At 51.4% G+C, this 20,548-nt stretch overlaps 3 protein-coding genes across 3 annotated transcripts in view; 1 reads left to right on the top strand and 2 right to left on the bottom strand.

The window, feature by feature from the left end:
* Nucleotides 1-18,534, bottom strand: part of dtnbp1a (dystrobrevin binding protein 1a) — a 54,340-nt gene extending 35,806 nt beyond the window's left edge. The window contains exon 1 of the mRNA XM_083679037.1: nucleotides 18,524-18,534. The gene's annotated coding sequence lies outside the window, so the exon portion shown is untranslated. The remainder of the gene's footprint in view (nucleotides 1-18,523) is intronic.
* Nucleotides 155-9,851, top strand: LOC310810493 (aldehyde dehydrogenase, mitochondrial-like). Its single transcript, XM_083678271.1, has 13 exons — nucleotides 155-330; nucleotides 857-961; nucleotides 3,341-3,481; nucleotides 4,389-4,468; nucleotides 4,624-4,735; nucleotides 4,908-5,036; nucleotides 5,116-5,229; nucleotides 5,338-5,440; nucleotides 5,619-5,803; nucleotides 5,936-6,100; nucleotides 6,211-6,368; nucleotides 9,399-9,513; nucleotides 9,725-9,851. The coding sequence occupies exons 1-13, from the start codon at nucleotides 214-216 to the stop codon at nucleotides 9,755-9,757; spliced, it is 1,557 nt and encodes a 518-aa protein (XP_083534397.1). The 5' UTR covers nucleotides 155-213; the 3' UTR covers nucleotides 9,758-9,851.
* Nucleotides 9,937-17,340, bottom strand: LOC310810717 (taste receptor type 1 member 1-like; the record flags this gene model as incomplete). The annotated part of the gene is made up of 7 exons (XM_083678565.1): nucleotides 9,937-11,454; nucleotides 12,561-12,678; nucleotides 12,896-13,102; nucleotides 13,226-13,393; nucleotides 13,500-14,018; nucleotides 16,067-16,379; nucleotides 17,171-17,340. 7 exons carry the CDS (start codon nucleotides 17,338-17,340, stop codon nucleotides 10,529-10,531), a joined length of 2,421 nt encoding a protein of 806 aa, XP_083534691.1. The 3' UTR covers nucleotides 9,937-10,528.
* Nucleotides 18,535-20,548: the final 2,014 nt, after the last annotated feature.

The following is a 20,548-nucleotide window of genomic DNA, read 5'->3' as shown; positions in this document are numbered from 1 at the left end:
GATATAGTTATATATAATGTGTGATTCCTTTATCCATATTTACTATTTCTAAATGCTTAAACAAGTTGAACGTGGGGGCTTTTATTTTGAAAATCCACCCGAGGTAGGAGGGCAGAGTTAGAGACGCACAGAGGAGCGGCAAGTCCGTCATTCTCCTCCCACCGTGTCTCTATTGACAAACACACACACACCCGCTTGTGTCGAAGAAGCACAATGCTCAGAACTGTACTTTCCCGAACTTTGCCTCGGTTCTCCGGGGTCTCGGCCTGCCGTTACTCCGCCGCCGCCATCCCGGCTCCGAGCACCAAGCCGGAGGTCCAGTACACCAAGGTAGGCTCGCCGGACGGTGCTGCTGGCAGGGTTAGGATTAGGGTTAGGGTTAGGTTTAGGTTTAGGTTTAGGGTTAGGGTTAGGGTCGGTGTGCTGACCGTGCACACCGCTACAACATGTCTGGAGCAAACGTGCAAATGAGTAAAACTGAATTGTCACGTAGTTTAGTTCCGTCGAGCGGTTCGAGTCTTGACACCTGTTGACGACCGTGACAGGCGAGCAGAGCCCGAGGCCACCGGCAGGACAGGCCTCGCAGGCTAAAGGAGATAAGACAGGCCTGAGTCTCAGTGTGTCTAACCCTAACCCTGTCTAACCCTAACCCTAGTCACACTAGAGGGTTGTTAGTAGTTACAGTAGAGGGTTGTTTGGGTTAGGGTTAGGTTCAGGGTACAGGGGGTTCTAACGGGGGTGTTCTAACAGAATGTTTTTGAGAATGCTTTTCAGTAGTTATAACATGTCTCAGTAGTTATAAACACGTCTCAGTAGTAATAACTGTAGTTATAACATGTCTCTCCTCTCCCTACAGCTGTTCATTAACAACGAGTGGCAGGATGCGGTCAGCGGGCGTTCCTTCCCGACCATCAACCCTTCCACAGGAGAGGTCATCTGTCAGGTGGCAGAGGCCGACGCGGTGAGACCCTAGTCCTAGTCCTGCCTCAGACCCTAGTCCTGCCTCAGACCCTAATCCTAGTCCTGCCTCAGACCCTAGTCCTAGTCCTGCCTCAGACCCTAGTCCTAGTCCTGCCTCAGACCCTAATCCTAGTCCTGCCTCAGACCCTAGTCCTAGTCCTGCCTCAGACCCTAGTCCTAGTCCTGCCTCAGACCCTAGTCCTAGTCCTGCCTCAGACCCTAGTCTAGTCCTCCCTCAGACCCTAATCCTAGTCCTGCCTCAGACCCTAATCCTAGTCCTGCCTCAGACCAGGTCAGACCCTAGTCCTGCCTCAGACCCTAATCCTAGTCCTCCCTCAGACCCTAATCCTAGTCCTGCCTCAGACCCTAATCCTAGTCCTGCCTCAGACCCTAGTCCTAGTCCTCCCTCAGACCAGGTCAGACCCTAGTCCTGCCTCAGACCCTAATCCTAGTCCTGCCTCAGACCCTAGTCTAGTCCTGCCTCAGACCCTAATCCTAGTCCTGCCTCAGACCCTAGTCCTAGTCCTCCCTCAGACCAGGTCAGACCCTAGTCCTAGTCCTGCCTCAGACCCTAGTCCTAGTCCTCCCTCAGACCCTAGTCCTAGTCCTGCCTCAGACCCTAGTCCTAGTCCTGCCTCAGACCCTAGTCCTAGTCCTGCCTCAGACCCTAGTCCTAGTCCTGCCTCAGACCCTAATCCTAGTCCTGCCTCAGACCCTAGTCCTAGTCCTGCCTCAGACCCTAGTCCTAGTCCTCCCTCAGACCCTAGTCCTAGTCCTGCCTCAGACCCTAATCCTAGTCCAGCCTCAGACCAGGTCAGACCCTAATCCTAGTCCTGCCTCAGACCCTAATCCTAGTCCTGCCTCAGACCCTAGTCCTAGTCCAGCCTCAGACCAGGTCAGACCCTAATCCTAGTCCTGCCTCAGACCCTAATCCTAGTCCTGCCTCAGACCCTAGTCCTAGTCCTGCCTCAGACCCTAGTCCTAGTCCTGCCTCAGACCAGGTCAGACCCTAGTCCTGCCTCAGACCCTAGTCCTAGTCCTCCCTCAGACCCTAATCCTAGTCCTGCCTCAGACCCTAATCCTAGTCCTGCCTCAGACCCTAGTCCTAGTCCTGCCTCAGACCCTAGTCCTAGTCCTGCCTCAGACCAGGTCAGACCCTAGTCCTGCCTCAGACCCTAGTCCTAGTCCTCCCTCAGACCCTAGTCCTGCCTCAGACCAGGTCAGACCCTAGTCCTGCCTCAGACCCTAGTCCTAGTCCTCCCTCAGACCCTAGTCCTAGTCCAGCCTCAGACCCTAATCCTAGTCCTGCCTCAGACCCTAGTCTAGTCCTGCCTCAGACCAGGTCAGACCCTAGTCCTGCCTCAGACCCTAATCCTAGTCCTGCCTCAGACCCTAGTCTAGTCCTGCCTCAGACCCTAATCCTAGTCCTGCCTCAGACCCTAGTCCTAGTCCTCCCTCAGACCAGGTCAGACCCTAGTCCTAGTCCTGCCTCAGACCCTAGTCCTAGTCCTCCCTCAGACCCTAGTCCTAGTCCTGCCTCAGACCCTAGTCCTAGTCCTGCCTCAGACCCTAGTCCTAGTCCTGCCTCAGACCCTAGTCCTAGTCCTGCCTCAGACCCTAATCCTAGTCCTGCCTCAGACCCTAGTCCTAGTCCTGCCTCAGACCCTAGTCCTAGTCCTCCCTCAGACCCTAGTCCTAGTCCTGCCTCAGACCCTAGTCCTAGTCCAGCCTCAGACCAGGTCAGACCCTAATCCTAGTCCTGCCTCAGACCCTAATCCTAGTCCTGCCTCAGACCCTAGTCCTAGTCCAGCCTCAGACCAGGTCAGACCCTAATCCTAGTCCTGCCTCAGACCCTAATCCTAGTCCTGCCTCAGACCCTAGTCCTAGTCCTGCCTCAGACCCTAGTCCTAGTCCTGCCTCAGACCAGGTCAGACCCTAGTCCTGCCTCAGACCCTAGTCCTAGTCCTCCCTCAGACCCTAATCCTAGTCCTGCCTCAGACCCTAATCCTAGTCCTGCCTCAGACCCTAGTCCTAGTCCTGCCTCAGACCCTAGTCCTAGTCCTGCCTCAGACCAGGTCAGACCCTAGTCCTGCCTCAGACCCTAGTCCTAGTCCTCCCTCAGACCCTAGTCCTGCCTCAGACCAGGTCAGACCCTAGTCCTGCCTCAGACCCTAGTCCTAGTCCTCCCTCAGACCCTAGTCCTAGTCCTGCCTCAGACCAGGTCAGACCCTAGTCCTAGTCCTGCCTCAGACCCTAGTCCTAGTCCTCCCTCAGACCCTAGTCCTAGTCCAGCCTCAGACCAGGTCAGACCCTAGTCCTATTACCTGTATCTGGTCCTTAATCCACTTTATACACTTAATACCCCCCCCCCCCCCCCCAGGCTGATGTAGAGAAGGCAGTGAAAGCTGCTAAGGACGCCTTCAGGTTGGGGTCTCCATGGCGACGGATGGACGCGTCGGACCGTGGGCTGCTGCTGAGCCGATTGGCCGACGCCATCGAGAGAGACACCGCCTACCTCGCGGTGAGTCACATGACCACTAACCAGGAAGTGACTCACCTGACGGCCTGTTCTGATTTGATAACAACACAGTTCTCCGCCCTCTTCCCAGAAGGCACCTGTGCTGCTGCAGGGGGAGGAGCTACATGCTGGTGTTGGGTGACAGTCATGGTTACAGTCATGGTGGTCGTGGTTACAGTGGTTCTCAGGTCATGTGACCTGTAGCAGGAAGCTAATTGGCTGATGATACAAGGCCTGGGTACTTCCTGTTTACTCCAGAAAGACGACTGCTCACATCCTGCAGAGCCATACTGATAACAGATGACGTGCGTGCGTGCGTGCGTGCGTGCGTGTGTGGTCTGTCTCTGTGTGTGTCAGTGTGTGTGAGGTCTGTCTCTGCGTGTGTGTGTGTGTGTGTGTGTCTGTCTGTCTGTCTGTCTGTCTGTCTGTCTGTCTGTCTGTCTGTCTGTCTGTCTGTCTGTCTGTGTGTGTGTGTGTGTGTGTGTGTGTGTGTGTGTTTGTGCCTGCTCTGTCTTGTGTAACAGTTTACTGTAGAATTGCAAAACAGCTTCTGATTGGATGCAGTCCCAGAGGTCTGACCTCTGACCTGGGCATGTTGGCATGTTGCCAACAGGGCATGTTGCCAACAGGGCATGTTGGCCTGGAGACTGCTGTCATAGCAACATTCTTTACTTCCTTAAGTAAACTACAACTGAATGAATGATTTATTACTGTTCATTTAATACTCAATTAATGTTAAAGTAAGAATCCAATCCCACGTCAGTGACCAGGAGAGAGCCCAGGGTCACCCCCCACCCCCCCCCCCCCCCCACACACACACACACACACATACACTGCTGATCCTGTCTCTGTTCTGCTCTGAAAGCCCATGGCTCATTGGCTGACCTCTGTTGACCTCTTGTTTCCATAGGAACTGGAGACTCTGGACAACGGGAAGCCGTATGCTGTGTCCTACTCAGTAGACGTTCCCATGGTGGTGAAGTGTCTGAGGTGTGTGTGTGTGTGTGTGTGTGTGTGTGGAATGTAGCATGTACCCGTTATGGTCCTGAGATGTTGACTCTCTTGCTGCCATGGACCAATCAGGTGCAAGATCTCTGGGTCCTGTGTGTGTGTGTGTGTGTGTGTGTGTGTGTGTGTGTGTGTAGGTACTATGCTGGCTGGGCTGATAAGTGGGGGGGGAAGACCATCCCCATCGATGGAGACTTCTTCAGCTACACACGACATGAACCCATCGGAGTCTGCGGCCAGATCATCCCAGTAAGTGTGTGTGTGTGTGTGTGTGTGATTGTATGTGTGTGTCTGTGTCTGTGTCTGTGTCTGTGTGTGTTAGCCTGCATTCCCAACCTGAACCAGATGATGTCACTACTGGTCAACAACCAATCACCTGGCTTTAACAGTGTGTGATGCTTTGCTCCGCCCCATCTGTCAGTGGAACTTCCCCCTCCTGATGCAGGCCTGGAAGCTCGGCCCTGCCCTAGCAACCGGGAACACCATCGTCATGAAGGTGGCGGAGCAGACGCCCCTGACTGCCCTGTACGTGGCCAGTCTGATACAAGAGGTACACACACACACACACACACACACACACACACACACACACACACACACACCCTTTCCTAGCTGTACTGTGTGTGTAGGTGGGCTTTCCCCCGGGTGTGGTCAACATCCTGCCAGGTCTGGGTCCGTCTGCCGGTGCCGCCATCGCTGGTCACATGGACGTAGACAAGGTGGCCTTCACCGGATCCACAGAGGTAACACACACACACACACACACACACACACACACACACACACACCACACCACACCACACCACACAACTACAGTGTGTGTGTGTGTGTGTGTGTGTGTGTGTGTGTAGGTAGGTCATCTGATCCAGAGGGCGTCGGCCAACAGTAATCTGAAGAAGGTGACTCTGGAGCTGGGAGGGAAAAGCCCCAACATCATCATGGCTGACGCCAACAGTGAGTGTGTGTGTGTGTGTGTGTGTGTGTGTGTGTGTGTGTGTGTGTGTGTGTGTGTGTGTGTGTGTGTGAGATGGTTGTGTTCTGATCAGATGGTGTATTATGGAGGAGACGGACATGTCACAATATGAACCGTGTGTGTGTGTGTGTGTGTGTGTGTGTGTGTGTGTGTGTGTAGTGGAGGAGGCGGTGGAACAGTCCCACTTTGCGTTGTTCTTCAACCAGGGTCAGTGTTGCTGTGCAGGCAGCCGAACCTACGTCCATGAGGACGTCTACGAGGACTTCCTGGAGCGCAGCGTGGAGAGAGCCAGGAGACGGGTGGTGGGGGACCCCTTCAACCTGGACACGGAGCAGGGACCCCAGGTCTCACACACACACACACACACACACACACACACACAGTTACCATGTCCACCACAGTAACACAGATGAGCAGAACAGTGACATTTTCAGCAGTTAGTCATTTCTCAATGCTAATGTTCTCCCCCCTCCCAGGTGGATGAGGAACAGTTTAAGAAGATCCTGGGGTACATCAGCAGTGGGAGGAGGGAGGGGGCGCGGCTCCTCTGTGGGGGGGGCGTGGCCGCCGACCGCGGCTTCTTTATCCAACCAACCATTTTTGGAGACGTCACCGACAACATGATCATCGCCAGGGAGGAGGTACACACACACATACACACACACACACACACACACACACACAGCACGCACGCACACCTCCTTTTTATGTGTTTTTGTGTTTGTGTGTGTGTGTGCGTGCGTGTGTGTAGATCTTTGGGCCGGTGATGCAGGTGCTGAAGTTCCGTGGCGTGGAGGAGGTTTTGGAGCGCGCCAACGCCAGTCAGTACGGCCTGGCAGCAGCTGTGTTCACCAGAGACCTGGACCAGGCTCTCCACATGTCCCAGGGCCTCCGCGCAGGCACCGTCTGGTACCACCTTAGCCCTAACCCTGTCCTAACTCTATCCTAATCCTGACCTAACCCTGTCCTAACCCTAACCTTGTCCTAATCCTGACCTGACCCTGTCCTAACCCAACCCTAACCCTGTCCTAACCTTACCCTGACCTAACGCTGTCCTAGGCAAGGCAACTTTATTTATATAGCACATTTCATACACAAGGCAGACTCAAAGTACTTCACATGTCAGACAATAAAATGAAATAAGAAAAGAGTAAAGTTATAAAAGTGCAAAAGTTAAAAAATGCATTATAGTAAAAGTGCAATGTATTTAAGATTTAGCAGAAAGCTAAAGTGAACAGGAATGTTTTTAGCCTTGATTTAAAAGTGGTCAGAGTTGGGGCAAGTCTTAAGTCTTCAGGAAGTTTATTCCAGCTATTTGTTGCATAGTAACTAAATCCTGCTTTCCCATGTTTAGTATTTACTCTGGGAACCATTAACAGATTGGTCTCAGATGATCTTAGAAGACTTGTGTAGCGGAAGCATTTCAGTGATATACTTTGGCTCTAAGCCATGTAGTGATTTATAGGTGAGCAGCAGTATTTTGAAATCAATTCTCTGACATACGGGGAGCCAATGTAAGGATTTAAGAATTGGTGTAATGTGTTAAAATGTTTTGGTCTTGGTAAGAACTCTAGTAGCAGCATTCTGAACAAGCTGTAGCTGCCTAAGAGGTTTTTTCGGAAGACCTGCAAGGAGTTCCAGTAATCTAGCCTACTAGTTATAAAGGCATGTACAAGTTTTTCTAAGTCTTGTGTGGACATGAGTCCTCTTAGTCTTGCTATGTTTTTCAGGTGATAGTAGGCTGATTTTGTTACTGATTTGATGTGGCTGTCGAAATGTAGATCCGAATCCATAATAACCCAGAGATTTCTGGATTGGTTTTTGGTTTTCAAGGACAGAGAGTGAAGGTGTTGGCTAACTTTCGGCCTTTCTTTTTTCTCGCCGAAAACAATCATCTGGGTTTTGTCCTTATTTAATTGAAGGAAATGTTGGCACATCCAGTCTTTGACTTGCTCAATGCACAGCAGATCTATGGGGCGATAGTCGTACGGTGATAGCGCTACGTAGATCTGAGTGTCGTCGGCATAGCAATGGTAGTCAATGTTATTATTTCGCATGATTAGCCCTAGTGGGAGCATGTAGAGGTTGAATAAAGACGGCTCTAGGATTTAACCTTGGGGGACTCCACACGTCACGTTAGTTGGTACATAGTTGCCAATGGAGACTAAATAATTCCTGTCTTATATGTAGATATGACCTGAACCAACTTAAAGCTGTGCCTGAAAGTCCCACCCAGTTTTCCAACCTATCCAAAAGTACTGAGTGGTCAATAGTGTTGAATGCAGCACTGAGGTCTAATAGCATTAATATTGACATTTTGCCAGGCTGTGTTAAGACGGATGTCATTTACAACTTTAATAAGAGCCGTCTCAGTCTCGGTGCTGTGAAGAGGTCAAAAACCTGACCGGAAGTTGTCATAGCAGCCAGTTGAGGTCAGGAAATGATTAAGTTGCTGGAGGACAACTTTCTCAATGATTTTACTTATGAAGGCCATATTAATAATATCTAGGCATCTAGGCTCCGCTTTTTTAAAAGGGGTTTAATAACTTAGCCCTTTTTATAAGGGCTTTTGGAAAATTGCCTGATTGGAGAGAGATGTATTGGCAGTATGTCTATAGCTAGGCAGTCAAAAACATTCTTAAAGAAGGTGGTAGGTAAGGCAGCAGGTGGACGGCTTCAGTTATGTCACCGTTTCCACAAGAGTTTTAGAGTCTATGACATTAAAGCATGGCATTATTGCAACGTTACTGTTGTCTAAACAAGGTGGTGATCCAACATTTTTGTTAGAAGCGGAAATGTTGATGGTGCGTCAAACGCCTTCGATTTTATCAGTAAAAAAGGATGCAAACTTGTTGCATTTCTGGGTGGAAAGCAGTTGTATCTAGTATTTGTGTTGGGGGATTGGTTCGTCCATCAACGGTTGGGTTTGTGCATTATTAGTGTTAGTGTCAGGGTTAGGGTTAACCCATTATTAGTGTTAGTGTCAGGGTTAGGGTTAGTGTTAGGGTTAACCCATTATTAGGGTTAACCCATTGTTAGGGTTAGTGTTAGGGTTAGGGTTAACCCATTATTAGTGTTAGGGTTAGTGTTAGGGTTAACCCATTATTAGTGTTGCTGTTAATGATATTGGAGAAAAAGGTTTCTAAGTTGTCGGCACGGAGGTTCTTTATAGATGTCATGGTGAACATGAAGTTTTGTTTTCCGCCAGATGCGTTCAGCTTTCCGGTACTAACTTTCCGGCTGTTCCAGAAGCAACATTTCTCCAGGGTGCTTTTTGCTTACCAGAAATCGTTTTAACCTCAGCAGGTGCAATGACATCTAGAACTTTCACAATTTTGGAATTAAGGTTATCTACAAGGTCGTCAGCAGAACATGGGGTGGGAGGTGGTAGCATGGAGATGGCACCCTGTCCTAACCCTAACCTACCCATGTCCTAATCCTGTCCTAACCCTAACCTACCCATGTCCTAATCCTGTCCTAACCCTGACCTAACCTACCCATGTCCTAATCCTGTCCTAACCCTGACCTAACCCTAACCTACCCATGTCCTGACCCTGACCATGTCCTAATCCTTTCCTAACCCTGACCCTGTCCTAACCCACCGACACACTGGACCTGGGTTCTCCTTCAGGATGTAACCTTGGTTACAGCTGTCTGATTCGAGGCAGCAGAGACAGTTGTTTATTCATATTCCAGCTTTTTGATGCAGATTGTGAACAATCCCTATGAGGCCAAACACCACAAGTATATGCTGCTATAATAATAGTAATAACAGTAATAATAATAATAGTAGTACTATTATTATAGTAATAATAGTAGTCATAATAATAGTAATAGTAGTAATAATAGTAGTAATAATAATAATAGTAATAGTAGTAATAATAAAAGTAGTAATAATAGCAATAATAACAGTAATAAGTGTGTGTGTGTCGTCCTCAGGATTAACTGCTATGACGTGTTCGGAGCCCAGGCGCCCTTCGGAGGATACAAGATGTCCGGTAACGGCCGGGAGCTGGGAGAGTATGGCCTGGACAACTACACTGAAGTCAAAACAGTACGACACACACAAACACCACACCACACACACAAACCACACACCCGTTTAACGTTCATGCCAAACACACCGACCAGATCACTGACTGTCATGTTCACTAAATGCCTCCATCTTGTGTTCCATCAGTGAAGTGATTTCCTATCTCTGCTCCCTCCCCTGTACCCTCCCCTCCCTCCCCTGTACCCTCCCCTCCTCTCTCCCTCCCTCCCAGGTCACCATCAAGGTTCCTCAGAAGAACTCATAAACGTGTGAACTTTGACCACACGCGTCCATCTTTAATAAGGTATATAGGCTCTCAGAAGTGTTTAATATTTTTAATAAATCGCTTCTTGTCAAACGCTCCTGTCCTCCGTGTGTGCATGCGCATCTCATGTCTGAGTGTGTGTCTGTATCCTGTCCTCCCTGTGTGTGTGGCTCTGATCTGACTGATTAACCACAGAAAGAAAAGTCTTGATCCACCAAAGTGACACGTTTGTTCTGTACCTTTAAAAGTCCAACAAACACCATTTGTTTCTGTTGTGATAGAAGCCAAAAGCAAATATACATTCAGATTTTTTTAGTTAGTTTTTGTATTAAATGTAATGATTCATAACCACATTACATTTTCATCGAGGTTGGTAACATTTCCATGCATACATATTTAAAAAGTTGAAACAGTTTAAAAATCACACGAGCCTTAGAGCCATTTCACTTTCAATACAAACTACAACAGTTATGACGCTACAACATGACACTCAAGAACACCGTTCTATAACCTTCTATCCATCCATACTGGTCTTCTATAACCTTCTATCCATCCATACTGGTCTTCTATAACCTTCTATCCATCCATACTGGTCTTCTATAACCTTCTATCCATCCATACTGGTCTTCTATCCATCCATACTGGTCTTCTATAACCATACTGGTACACTGTGACATCTTTACCAGCCTGATCAAATTGTGTGTGTGTGTGTGTTCTACCTAGTGTGTAGTGTGTGTTCTACCTAGTGTGTTGTGTGTGTGTGTGTGTGTTCTACCTGGTGTGTAGTGTGTAAGTTTGGATGGCGTTCTGAAAGTAGGCGGCGGTGTTGTGTCGTGGCTGCAGGAGGATGATGTAACATTTAGGCAGGAAGTAGCCGAGCAGGACGCCGTAGAGGCTGGCGAGGACGGAGAAGGCGCTGATGGACAGGAAGTCCTTCCCCTGGGACGCCAGGCGGGCTGTCAGAGACACGGTGAACGACAGGAAGAAGATGAGCACGCTGAAGGTGATGGACTTCCCCTCGTTGTAGTTCTTCGGGAGGTCCGTCCCCATGTAGGCAAACAGGAAGCAGGCGGAGCCTAGCGCCACCACCAATAGCAGGATGAGGTAGTAGATGGGGGCGTGGCCTACAGTGCAGTCCAGCACCACCTCCCTGTAGAAGGTCACATGGGAGGGCCGTGGCCCCCCCACTGCCACCAACGCCACGCACAGCAGCAGCTCCACCCCCGTGCACGTCGCTATGGCGATCCACTGGCCACCGTGCCTCACCCAGAAGGCGTACGCCCGCGGCAGCCTGGCGGCCATCTTGAAGATGCAGACGATCTGGAAGGAGCGCACGGCGAGGCAGGAGAGGCACGCCACGTAGAACACGGCAAACACGGGCGTCCGCAGGGCGCAGGCAGCGGGGGAGGGCGGGCCCACGTACAGCAGCACGCTGCCCGCTGATAGGCTGAGGCACACCAGCATGAAGGAGCACAGGCGGGCGCCCCCCGCCGAGCGCACCACAGGGGTGTGTCTGTGGCGGAGGAAGAGGACGAGGACCGCCACGCAGAGGAGGAACATGGCGACTGTCAGCGTCACCATGACGACCACCAGGGGGTCTGACAGACGCAGGAACTCCACTGAACGCTGCGTACAGGAAGTGCTGCCGCTGGCTGCCCACTCATCCTCCTGGCAGGGCAGGCAGCTGTAGGGGTCCGCTGGGGGGGGGGGGGGGGGGGGGGGTTGTTATTAGACCACAGAGAAACCCATTGTCTGTTCCTACCAGGGGAGAGGGGAGGGGCTAGGTCAAACTTCACCATGCATCCTCGTTCTGACCTAACCCTAACCCTAACCCCGAACAGCGTAACCCCAACCCTAACCAACCCTAACCCAGAACAGCCCAACCCTAACCAACCCTAACCCAGAACAGCCTAACCCTAACCAACCCCAACCCTAACCCAGAACAGCCTAACCCTAACCAACCCTAACCCAGAACAGCCCTAATCCTAACTAACCATAACTATAATAATAAGCTTTTATTTATATAGCACCTTTCATACATCAGAATGCAGCTCAAGGTTCTGTACAATCCAGATTAAAACCCAAAACAACTCCAACAGAATTAATCAATAGAATAAAAACAGCAGAGACAAAGTGCTAATTGAAAGCTAACTTGAAGAGAGAGGTTTTTAACTGGCGCTTAAAGATGTTTCCTGAGCTTGCCTCCCTGATTTCCTGAGGTACCGTATTCCACAGTTTGAGAGTTAATAAATCATCATCATAATAATCACCAACATTCTTTTGGGTTGTGACAGTAACCTTCAATAAGCCAGCTCAGAGGACCTGGGGGCTCTTGAGGGCGTCTAGATCGTCAGTGAGTCAGTAAGGTAGGAGGGTCCCAGACCATTTAGTGCTTTAAATACGAGTAGAAGGACTTTGTCAATTGTAACCGGTACAGGGAGCCGGGCAGAGCAGCTCAGACTGGACTGAGATGCTCTCTCCTCTTAGTTTTTGTCAGTAGCCTTGCAGTAGTGAGGGGCAAATGGCATTAGCATAATTTGGTTCAACAGAGATGTATAATTGAGTATCATCCACATAGCTATGGAAGTTTCCTTTGTGTGCTCTGATAATGTTGCCAACGGTAACATACACAGAGAGAATATTAAGGGACCAAGGCCACTTCCTGGTGCAACACCAAAACATATATCACACTCATCCGATACGTGATCTCCACCCCTAACCATAACTAACCCTAAAGCTAAAACACGAAACTGTCTTTATTTGTACTCTGTACCTGTGTGGTTGATGCTCTGTGATTGGTTACCTGCTGTGATGAAGGTTCCGTCAGGGCAGATCAGACACTGGAAGCAGCAGGAGTGGAACCCCGTCTGCACCTTCCTGAAGCCTGGAGCACACGGCCTGGAGCACAGGTAGACTGGAGCCTGAGGGGGGGAGGGGGGAGGGGGGGGGTTAACGCCCCAGAGACAGAACCAACGCCCCAGCCTGAAGCTGTGTGAGTTGAGGAGCAGCAGGCCACATAAAGCCACAGCCGTAGTGTTGCTTAGCGACATGCTCTACCAGCTGAGCCTAACCCAGGACCTCCTCACCTCAGAGAGAGAGAGAGAGAGAGAGAGAGTGTGCGCGTGCGGACCTCCTCACCTCTGAGCCTTCAAACCAGCTGATCTGGTCTGGGTCGATGTGGAAGCTGGGCTCAGGGTTGTTGCTGTAGGAGCCAATCACCTCCAGTCCACCACACGGCCAACGCCAGTGCACGATGTCATAGAAGGCAGGAGGGTCCCCGTTGTCATCAAACTCTACACTCTGATTGGCCAGCGTGAACTTCACTCTCTTCAGAGCTTCAGTCACCTGGGAGGTAAACACAACATTCAGACAGAGGGTGAGAGTGTGTGGTAGTGTGTGTGGTAGTAGTGGTAGTGTGTGGTAGTGGTAGTGTGTGGTAGTGGTAGTGTGTGGTAGTGGTAGTCCTACCATGTACGGGCGGAGCAGCCCTGTGTAGGAGCAGTGTAGCGGGTCACAGAGCAGGGCGTTGTGGAGGGCGTGACCCACGGCATAGACAGCAGAGTAAATACTCCAGCTGTAGGTGGGGTCCTCCTCCACCAGGGTCTGAGCAGCCACGTCCCGGCAGGCTGGGCAGATCTGGTTACAGCCCTCCCCCTCAGGGCAGACCCCCTCCCCCTCCTCAGGGCAGACCCCCTCCCCCTCCTCAGGGCAGGACCCCCCCCCCCCCCTGTCTGCGTCGGACAGAGGTGGAGATGAACTCTCTGAACCCCTGCAGCTCCTGGTGACCCTGCAGCGTGACCCCCAGGACCGTCCCCACGCTGCTCAGCTGCCCCACCAGCTGCTGGTTCTGGGACCAGGTCTCACTGGCCAGCCACACCCCCCCCTGGCCCTCTCCTCCCCCCCTCCGCACTGCTTCCCGCACCAGCGGGTCCACGAACTCCACGTTGGCGAACACCACCACCACCCGCACCATCAGCATGTCCAGCTTCTCAAAGATCCGACCAATCAGAGAGCTGTCCAGAGGGATGGTGTCCTGGTAGGCCAGGCAGATGTGGGCGGGGCGTATCTGCTCCTGGAAGGCGGCCAGGGCGTCACGGCTGTAGTCGTTATCGCCACCCAGGAACGCCACCCAGGTCCAGCCGAAGTGCTGCAGCAGGCGCACCATGGCCTGGACCTGGTACCGGTCGCTGGGGATGGTTCTGAAGAAGGAGGGGAAGCGGGTCTTGGAGCTCAGCTGGACGCTGGACGCCCCGTGGGTCACCTGGGGGTAACCAAGGAAACAGAAAGAGTAGAACTATCTATTCTTGTTCTCTCCATGGAATGTGGTGTCTGAGGACTGAGAAAAGCGCTATACAAAATAAATACATTATTATTATTAGTAGTAGTAGTAGTAGTAGTAGTAGTACACCAAAATATGTCTGACACAGAATTGTAATACATAATGGCCATGGTGACCATTGTTACTGCATGTGTAGAACATACACAGAGATGACACCATGGAGCCAAGCATCATTTGACTTAACATTCCAATGTCAGTTGACTTGGTTGTCAATAAAGGTGATCCACTTCTGACACCAACAACCACAAGTTAATCTGTTGTTTTTTTAATTTGTTTGTTGGTGTAAACAGAGTTTGTGCCTCCTAGAGACCACTCGTCTCAGAGACCACCCAGAGACCACATGGTAAATCTCTATAGCAAATAAAGAGAGAACATTCAACATAGGACAGGACAAGGAGGCCTGACGCCAGTGCGGTCGGTAGGTGAAGGGAGGTTCATTGGTACCAAGCACAAGAACCACAGTACTAATATTCTTGTGATAATACGATGAGCTCACCACCAATATTGTAGCAACCCGAGAACTCTCTTTAAAAATGGGAGGGGAGGGGGCGCTTAGTGGTGTAGCACACTAATGCACACACCACGTAAGCGCAAGGTTCCTGGTTCGATTCAGACCCTCGACATATCTTACGTCATCCCTCCTCTCTCTCCCATCCTTCCTGTCAATCTCTACTGTCTCTATCCCAATAAAGCAGAAATGCCCTAAAACATAAAAAATTAAAATAATGGGAGGGGAAACCAGAAAAGGTAGAGGAACCAGACCATGACGAGGTAGAGGAACCAGACCCTGACGAGGTAGAGGAACCAGACCCTGACGAGGTAGAGGAACCAGACCCTGACGAGGTAGAGGAACCAGACCCTGACGAGGTACAGGAACTAGGCCATGACGAGGTAGAGGAACCAGACCCTGACGAGGTACAGGAACCAGACCATGACGAGGTAGAGGAACCAGACCCTGACGAGGTACAGGAACCAGACCATGACGAGGTAGAGGAACCAGACCCTGACGAGGTACAGGAACCAGACCATGACGAGGTAGAGGAACCAGACCCTGACGAGGTAGAGGAACCAGACCCTGACGAGGTAGAGGAACCAGACCATGACGAGGTAGAGGAACCAGACCCTGACGAGGTAGAGGAACCAGACCCTGACGAGGTAGAGGAACCAGACCCTGACGAGGTACAGGAACCAGGTGAATGATATTGGTGGTGGCGAACAGCCAGGAAGTGTGAATGATTTGCATATGGGGGAGGGACCCTACATTTGAAGTGTATAAACATGGTGGACTGAGAGAAAGAAGGGAGATGCTTCAGAACCACCTCAGCTTTTGTTACTCGGAATAAAAGTCTCTGAATAAACCATCAGCTCTAGTCTTTGGCATTTTATTTCAAAGTATTTTAACTTAGAATTCCACCACAACCACCTGTCCCAGAGACCACCCTGAGACCACCTGTCTTAGAGACCACGACTTGTCTCTATATCGAAAATAAACCAAGATGGCAGCGAATGAAGCAGCTTCCTTTAAAGTGTCTTTGATAAAGATAAAACTAAAACCTCCAAATGATCTCCACAAGATGGCCGCCGCTGCTCCATGGAATGTTGATCTGGAAGGGCATGTCTGTTCTACCCACTGTTTCTATGGTTATTTATTTGTCACGCTGTTTATCAACCATCAATAATAATGTTTCCCTCACAGAAACAGAATGAGTAGAAGGACATGCCCATTCAAATCGACATTCCATGGTGGTGGTCCCGGCGGCCATCTTGTGGCGACCATGTGGAGGTTTTAGCTTCAATCATCAGACATGATCTCACATCTCAGTCTGATTCATTCATCATGACAGGAAGTGGATTCAGCTGCTGTGTCAGTAGCACCACCTGTGGTCACAGCAGGCCACTACAGGCCTCCCCACAGGGATGAGGTACAACACTACAGTAACCATGGGAATGAGGTACAACACTACAGTTACCATGGGAATGAGGTTGGCCATGAAGAGTGGAGCGACGTTGATTGTCTGGCTGCTCCCGAACGGCCCGGTGACGGAGACCACCTTCTGCCTGTAGTCTGACCCCAACCACACTGGCACTGGCCCCCGGACCCCCGCCCCGCCCCTCCGGGAGAGCAGGTCGAGCGCGGCCCCGTAGCTGAGGGAATGGTGACAGTAGTCGTAGATCTGGTAACCGAGGGCGATGCCAGGAAGCAGCTCTGTGTTGTTGTTGATCTCCTCCACAGCGAACCTCATCACCTCAATCTGCTGGAGACTCGCTGTAGACAACACCAACCTGGAGGAGAGGAGAGGGGGAGGAGGAGAGGGAGAGGAGGAGGACAGGGAGAGGAGAGGAGGAGAGGGAGAGGAGGAGGACAGGGAGAGAGGGAGGAGAGGACAGGGAGAGGAGAGGAGGAGGACAGGGAGAGGGGGAGGAGAGGGAGAAGAGGACAGGGAGAGGGGGAGGAGAGGACATGGAGAGGGAGAGGAGAGGACAGGGAGAGGGGGGGGAGAGGAGGAGAGGACGGGGGGGAGAGGACAGGGAGAGGGGGAGGAGGGGACAGGGAGAGGGGGGGGGGAGAGGAGGAGAGGACAGGGGGGGGGGGGGAGAGGACAGGGAGAGGGGGATGAGAGGACAGGGAGAGGGGGAGGAGAGGACAGGGAGAGGGGGAGGAGAGGACAGGGAGAGGGGGAGGAGAGGGAGCACCAATGATCTATATATACTGTAGGTTGTACATCATTGGGTGGCATAGCCATCAACATCCAGCACCCTGCATCACCCTACTAACCCTGACCCTGTTCTAAAACCTCTTCACCCCCACTACTAACCCTAACCCTGTTCTAAAACCTCTTCACCCCCACTACTAACCCTGACCCTGTTCTAAAACCTCTTCACCCCCACTACTAACCCTAACCCTGTTCTAGAGCAGAGCATCGCCAGAGAAGACCCCCAGCGTCTGGTGGGTCAGTGGGTCGCAGACTTCAGGCAGTTATTGCTGCAAAGGATTATCGACCAAATACTAAACATGAGTTCTTTATTTGGAGGGGGGGGGGGGGGGTTAGGGTTGGGGTTAGGGTTAGTCTGACCTGTGACAGGGCAGCGCCTCTGGTCTGTCCTGAGTATCTGTGATGTCTCCGTAGTGCAGCTGGAACAGTCCTCCCAGTAGATAGTCTCCCTCCAGACTCAGCCCCAGGAGAGGGCAGGCCGGGCTGATGCCCTGCACCGCCAAACACATCACCATCATCACCACCGTCATCATCCTCATCATCATCCTCAGATGTAGAGGCTCTGCTGTGAGATGCTGGGTTAGAGATTATGAATACACACGCTGTCTGTTGACATGAAATATCACCTCTCTCCTTCCTGTTCATGTATCGGATCATCTGTTTTACATACCGGCTTCAGTTCCTGCTGCGTTGTCATGCCACAGGCGCCATGACGATCACATCCCATAATCACGCTCGGTTGGTATGGAAACCTGAGGTTTATGGAAACGACCAGAACGCAAAACAACCAAACAGGAAACTGACAGTCACTCATTTTCAAACCACGGATGAACAAACTGGCAAGCAGCAGACAGGACTGGTCATGGTCATGTGATGTCATTTCCTCTCTGCTGTGGCTGTTTGTGAATGTTTTATTAGATTATCAAAGACACTGAGAATGGCTGCAGTCGGGTTGCTATGGCTACAGTCGGGGTGCTATGGCTACAGTCGGGGTGCTATGGCTACAGTCGGGGTGCTATTTTGCTGTCGATTGTTGCACTCTTGAGGAGTTAGTCATTTCATTGTGCTGTATCTAGTGTATTGTGTGTGTGTGTGTGTGTGTGTGTGCGTGCCATTTGCTCATTTGCTTGTGGAAGGAACTCTTCACGCCAGACGGGTCCTGCTCTCCACAGCACCCAGAGACGCCATGGTAACACCCTCACTCAGAGTAACCATGGCTACAGGCCGGTATTCACCAGGAAGCTTCAGGTAAACAGCAGAGAGTCAACATTCACAGATGTTTTAATACTAAACATTTTATTTATTTAAAATGTTCAACTTCTCTGAGGCGCAGCAGTGACGTCCTGAGGAACAGAAACACTGGGTCAGAGACGCTTCCAACATTACTGTTATATTCATTCATATTATAGAACATGGAATAACTGTCAATCAGATTCTAAACCAAACCATGACAATCATCTGGGAGACCACACCTTAAAGGACAGGTCCCAGAGGTTGCCCGGCAACAGCACCTCCTGCTGGTCTGATTGGTCATCGCTCCACTCCGCTGGCTCCTGATTCGCCTGTAAAAACATCAAGGCCTCGTCGCTCTGCTCTGCAGGCTCCTGAGTGGTCAGGAGAAACGCTGGGGGTTGGTCTTCTGAAGACCCCTTCATCTCCATCGCTCTGTCCCTCCCTCTCCTGGCCCTGTCTCTCACCTCTCCTCCCCACTCCCTCTCCTCCTCTCCTCCCCCTTTTCCTGTCCCCTCTCTCTCTGAAACCTCAGCTGTCATGATGACATCACCTGTATTGTTGTCAGGGACAACCTCCTGACCCTCCACAGCCGTGACCTCTGACCCCCCAGCCTCTGTCCTCTCAGCAACAACCGTCCCCCTCTCCTCCAGACCTCCTGCTGCCTGCTCAGTCCTCCTCTCCTCCAGACCTCCTGCTGCCTCCTCAGTCCTCCTCTCCTCCAGACCTCCTGCTGCCTCCTCAGTCCTCCTCCCTCTGGGCTGCTGCTGGTCTGGCTGCTCTCCCTCTCCTGGTGTGACTGCCCAACTTTTGAATTTCACCTCCTCGGTCACTGGACTCTTGCGGCCCCCCTTCCCCATATCCCCCCCCCTCTTGTCCTGGACCCTCCAGCCAGTGGAGGTGATGAGGCTTCTGACAGCAGGGGACATGGAGGCGGGCCCTGAGAACAACACAGGTGTTTACAGGTCACATGACAGAAGGATCCAAGTTTCTGTTCTTTCACCAATCACCAATTCACAGACAGACAGGCTCATCACAGACAGACAGGCTCGTCCAAGGCATTGTGAAGTGACCCAGTCAGAACAGGGGACTGGGCCTGCGTTGGTGCCACCAATCAGACTCCACTGTGAAGGCTAGGGAAGCGGCGTTGACATCATTTCCTGGATTCCCGGCGACAACGCTGGCTGGGAGGAGTGTCATGTGACCACACCTCATCATCGCTGTCCTCACGGCTCCCAGGCCAGGAGAACCTTTCAGTAGCCAACCTCGCTAGGACGGAACACTGGCTGTGAGGTCACATTCTGATTGGCTTTGAGCAGAAGTCGTGTTGAGAACAACAAGCCCCTCCCCTTTGTCTTTACTCTTGAAAAGAGCAAATTAGTCAGTGTCAGCCAATCAACTTGCTAACATCACTAGCAAACTATATTTCTGAAAATGGACGTTGCTTAAGTGGTTTTATTTTTACTGGAATTATAATTTAGTCCCATGTGGCGATCAGTGAAAATGATTGGCTGGTTGAGATGCCTATTGGCTGTTTGGGAGTGTTCCAGGACTCCCCACACTAATGCTCTTCAGACCCTCAGCCTTCCAGACACGGTCAGGAGGTCACATGGTATGGTAACAGATGCTACTTACAGAACTCTGCCACCTCACAGACGCTGGCACAGCAGGAGCACACCGGGGACGCCACTTCTAGCTCCTCCCACCTGCAGGACCAATCACAGCTCACCAGCTTAATCAGCAATGAATGAACAATTAGGAAGTGAGCTGACGTTAGGACCACCTCCCTGCTGACGTTATGACCACCTCCCTGCTGACGTTAGGACCACCTACCTGTCTACGTCTCTGTTGTAGGTGCAGGCCTTGGCGCTGGGCTTGGGGGCGGAGCTTCCTACAGTCATGATGCAATGCAGGAAGAGGCGCTGAGGAACAGAGGGGCGGGGTCAGGAGGAGAGCGACAGCTCACTGGTGGAAACCTCTGTCACTCAACAGTGTGATTCTCAACCAACCTTGGAGGCGGCGGAGGGGAAGAGGAAGGCGTCGACAGAGAAACGCAGGAAATTGTCCTCTCTGTAGCTGAAGTGGGAGAGACTGCCTTCTCTCTGACTGTCCACCATGCACCTAACACACACACACACACACACACACACACACACACACAGGTGAGTTAGGTTAGGGTTAGGGTTGTTAGGTCAGGTGTGTTAGGTTAGGGTTGTTAGGTCAGGTGTGTTAGGTTAGGGTTGTTAGGGTTAGGGGGGGGTTAGGAAGCGCTGCTCTGAGATGATCATAAGTATATTGTAGGTTGTGGATGTTTGTGTGTGTAGTGTGTGTGTGTGCGTGTAGTGTGTGTGTGTGTACCCGTAGTTGTGGATGATGTTGTAGCGTGGTGTGTGTGTGTGTGTGTGTACCCGTAGTTGTGGATGATGTTGTAGCGTGGTGTGTGTGTGTGGTCAGGGTCTCTGGTCGGCGTGACGAAACAGGAGTCAATGAACAGCCGCTCGTCTCTGG

The sequence above is a fragment of the Argentina silus genome (assembly GCF_951799395.1).
Source record: "Argentina silus genome assembly, chromosome: 10".
NCBI lineage: Eukaryota > Metazoa > Chordata > Actinopteri > Argentiniformes > Argentinidae > Argentina > Argentina silus.
The sequence above is the reverse complement of the archived record's forward strand: the minus strand, read 5'-3'. Positions and strand labels throughout refer to the sequence as shown.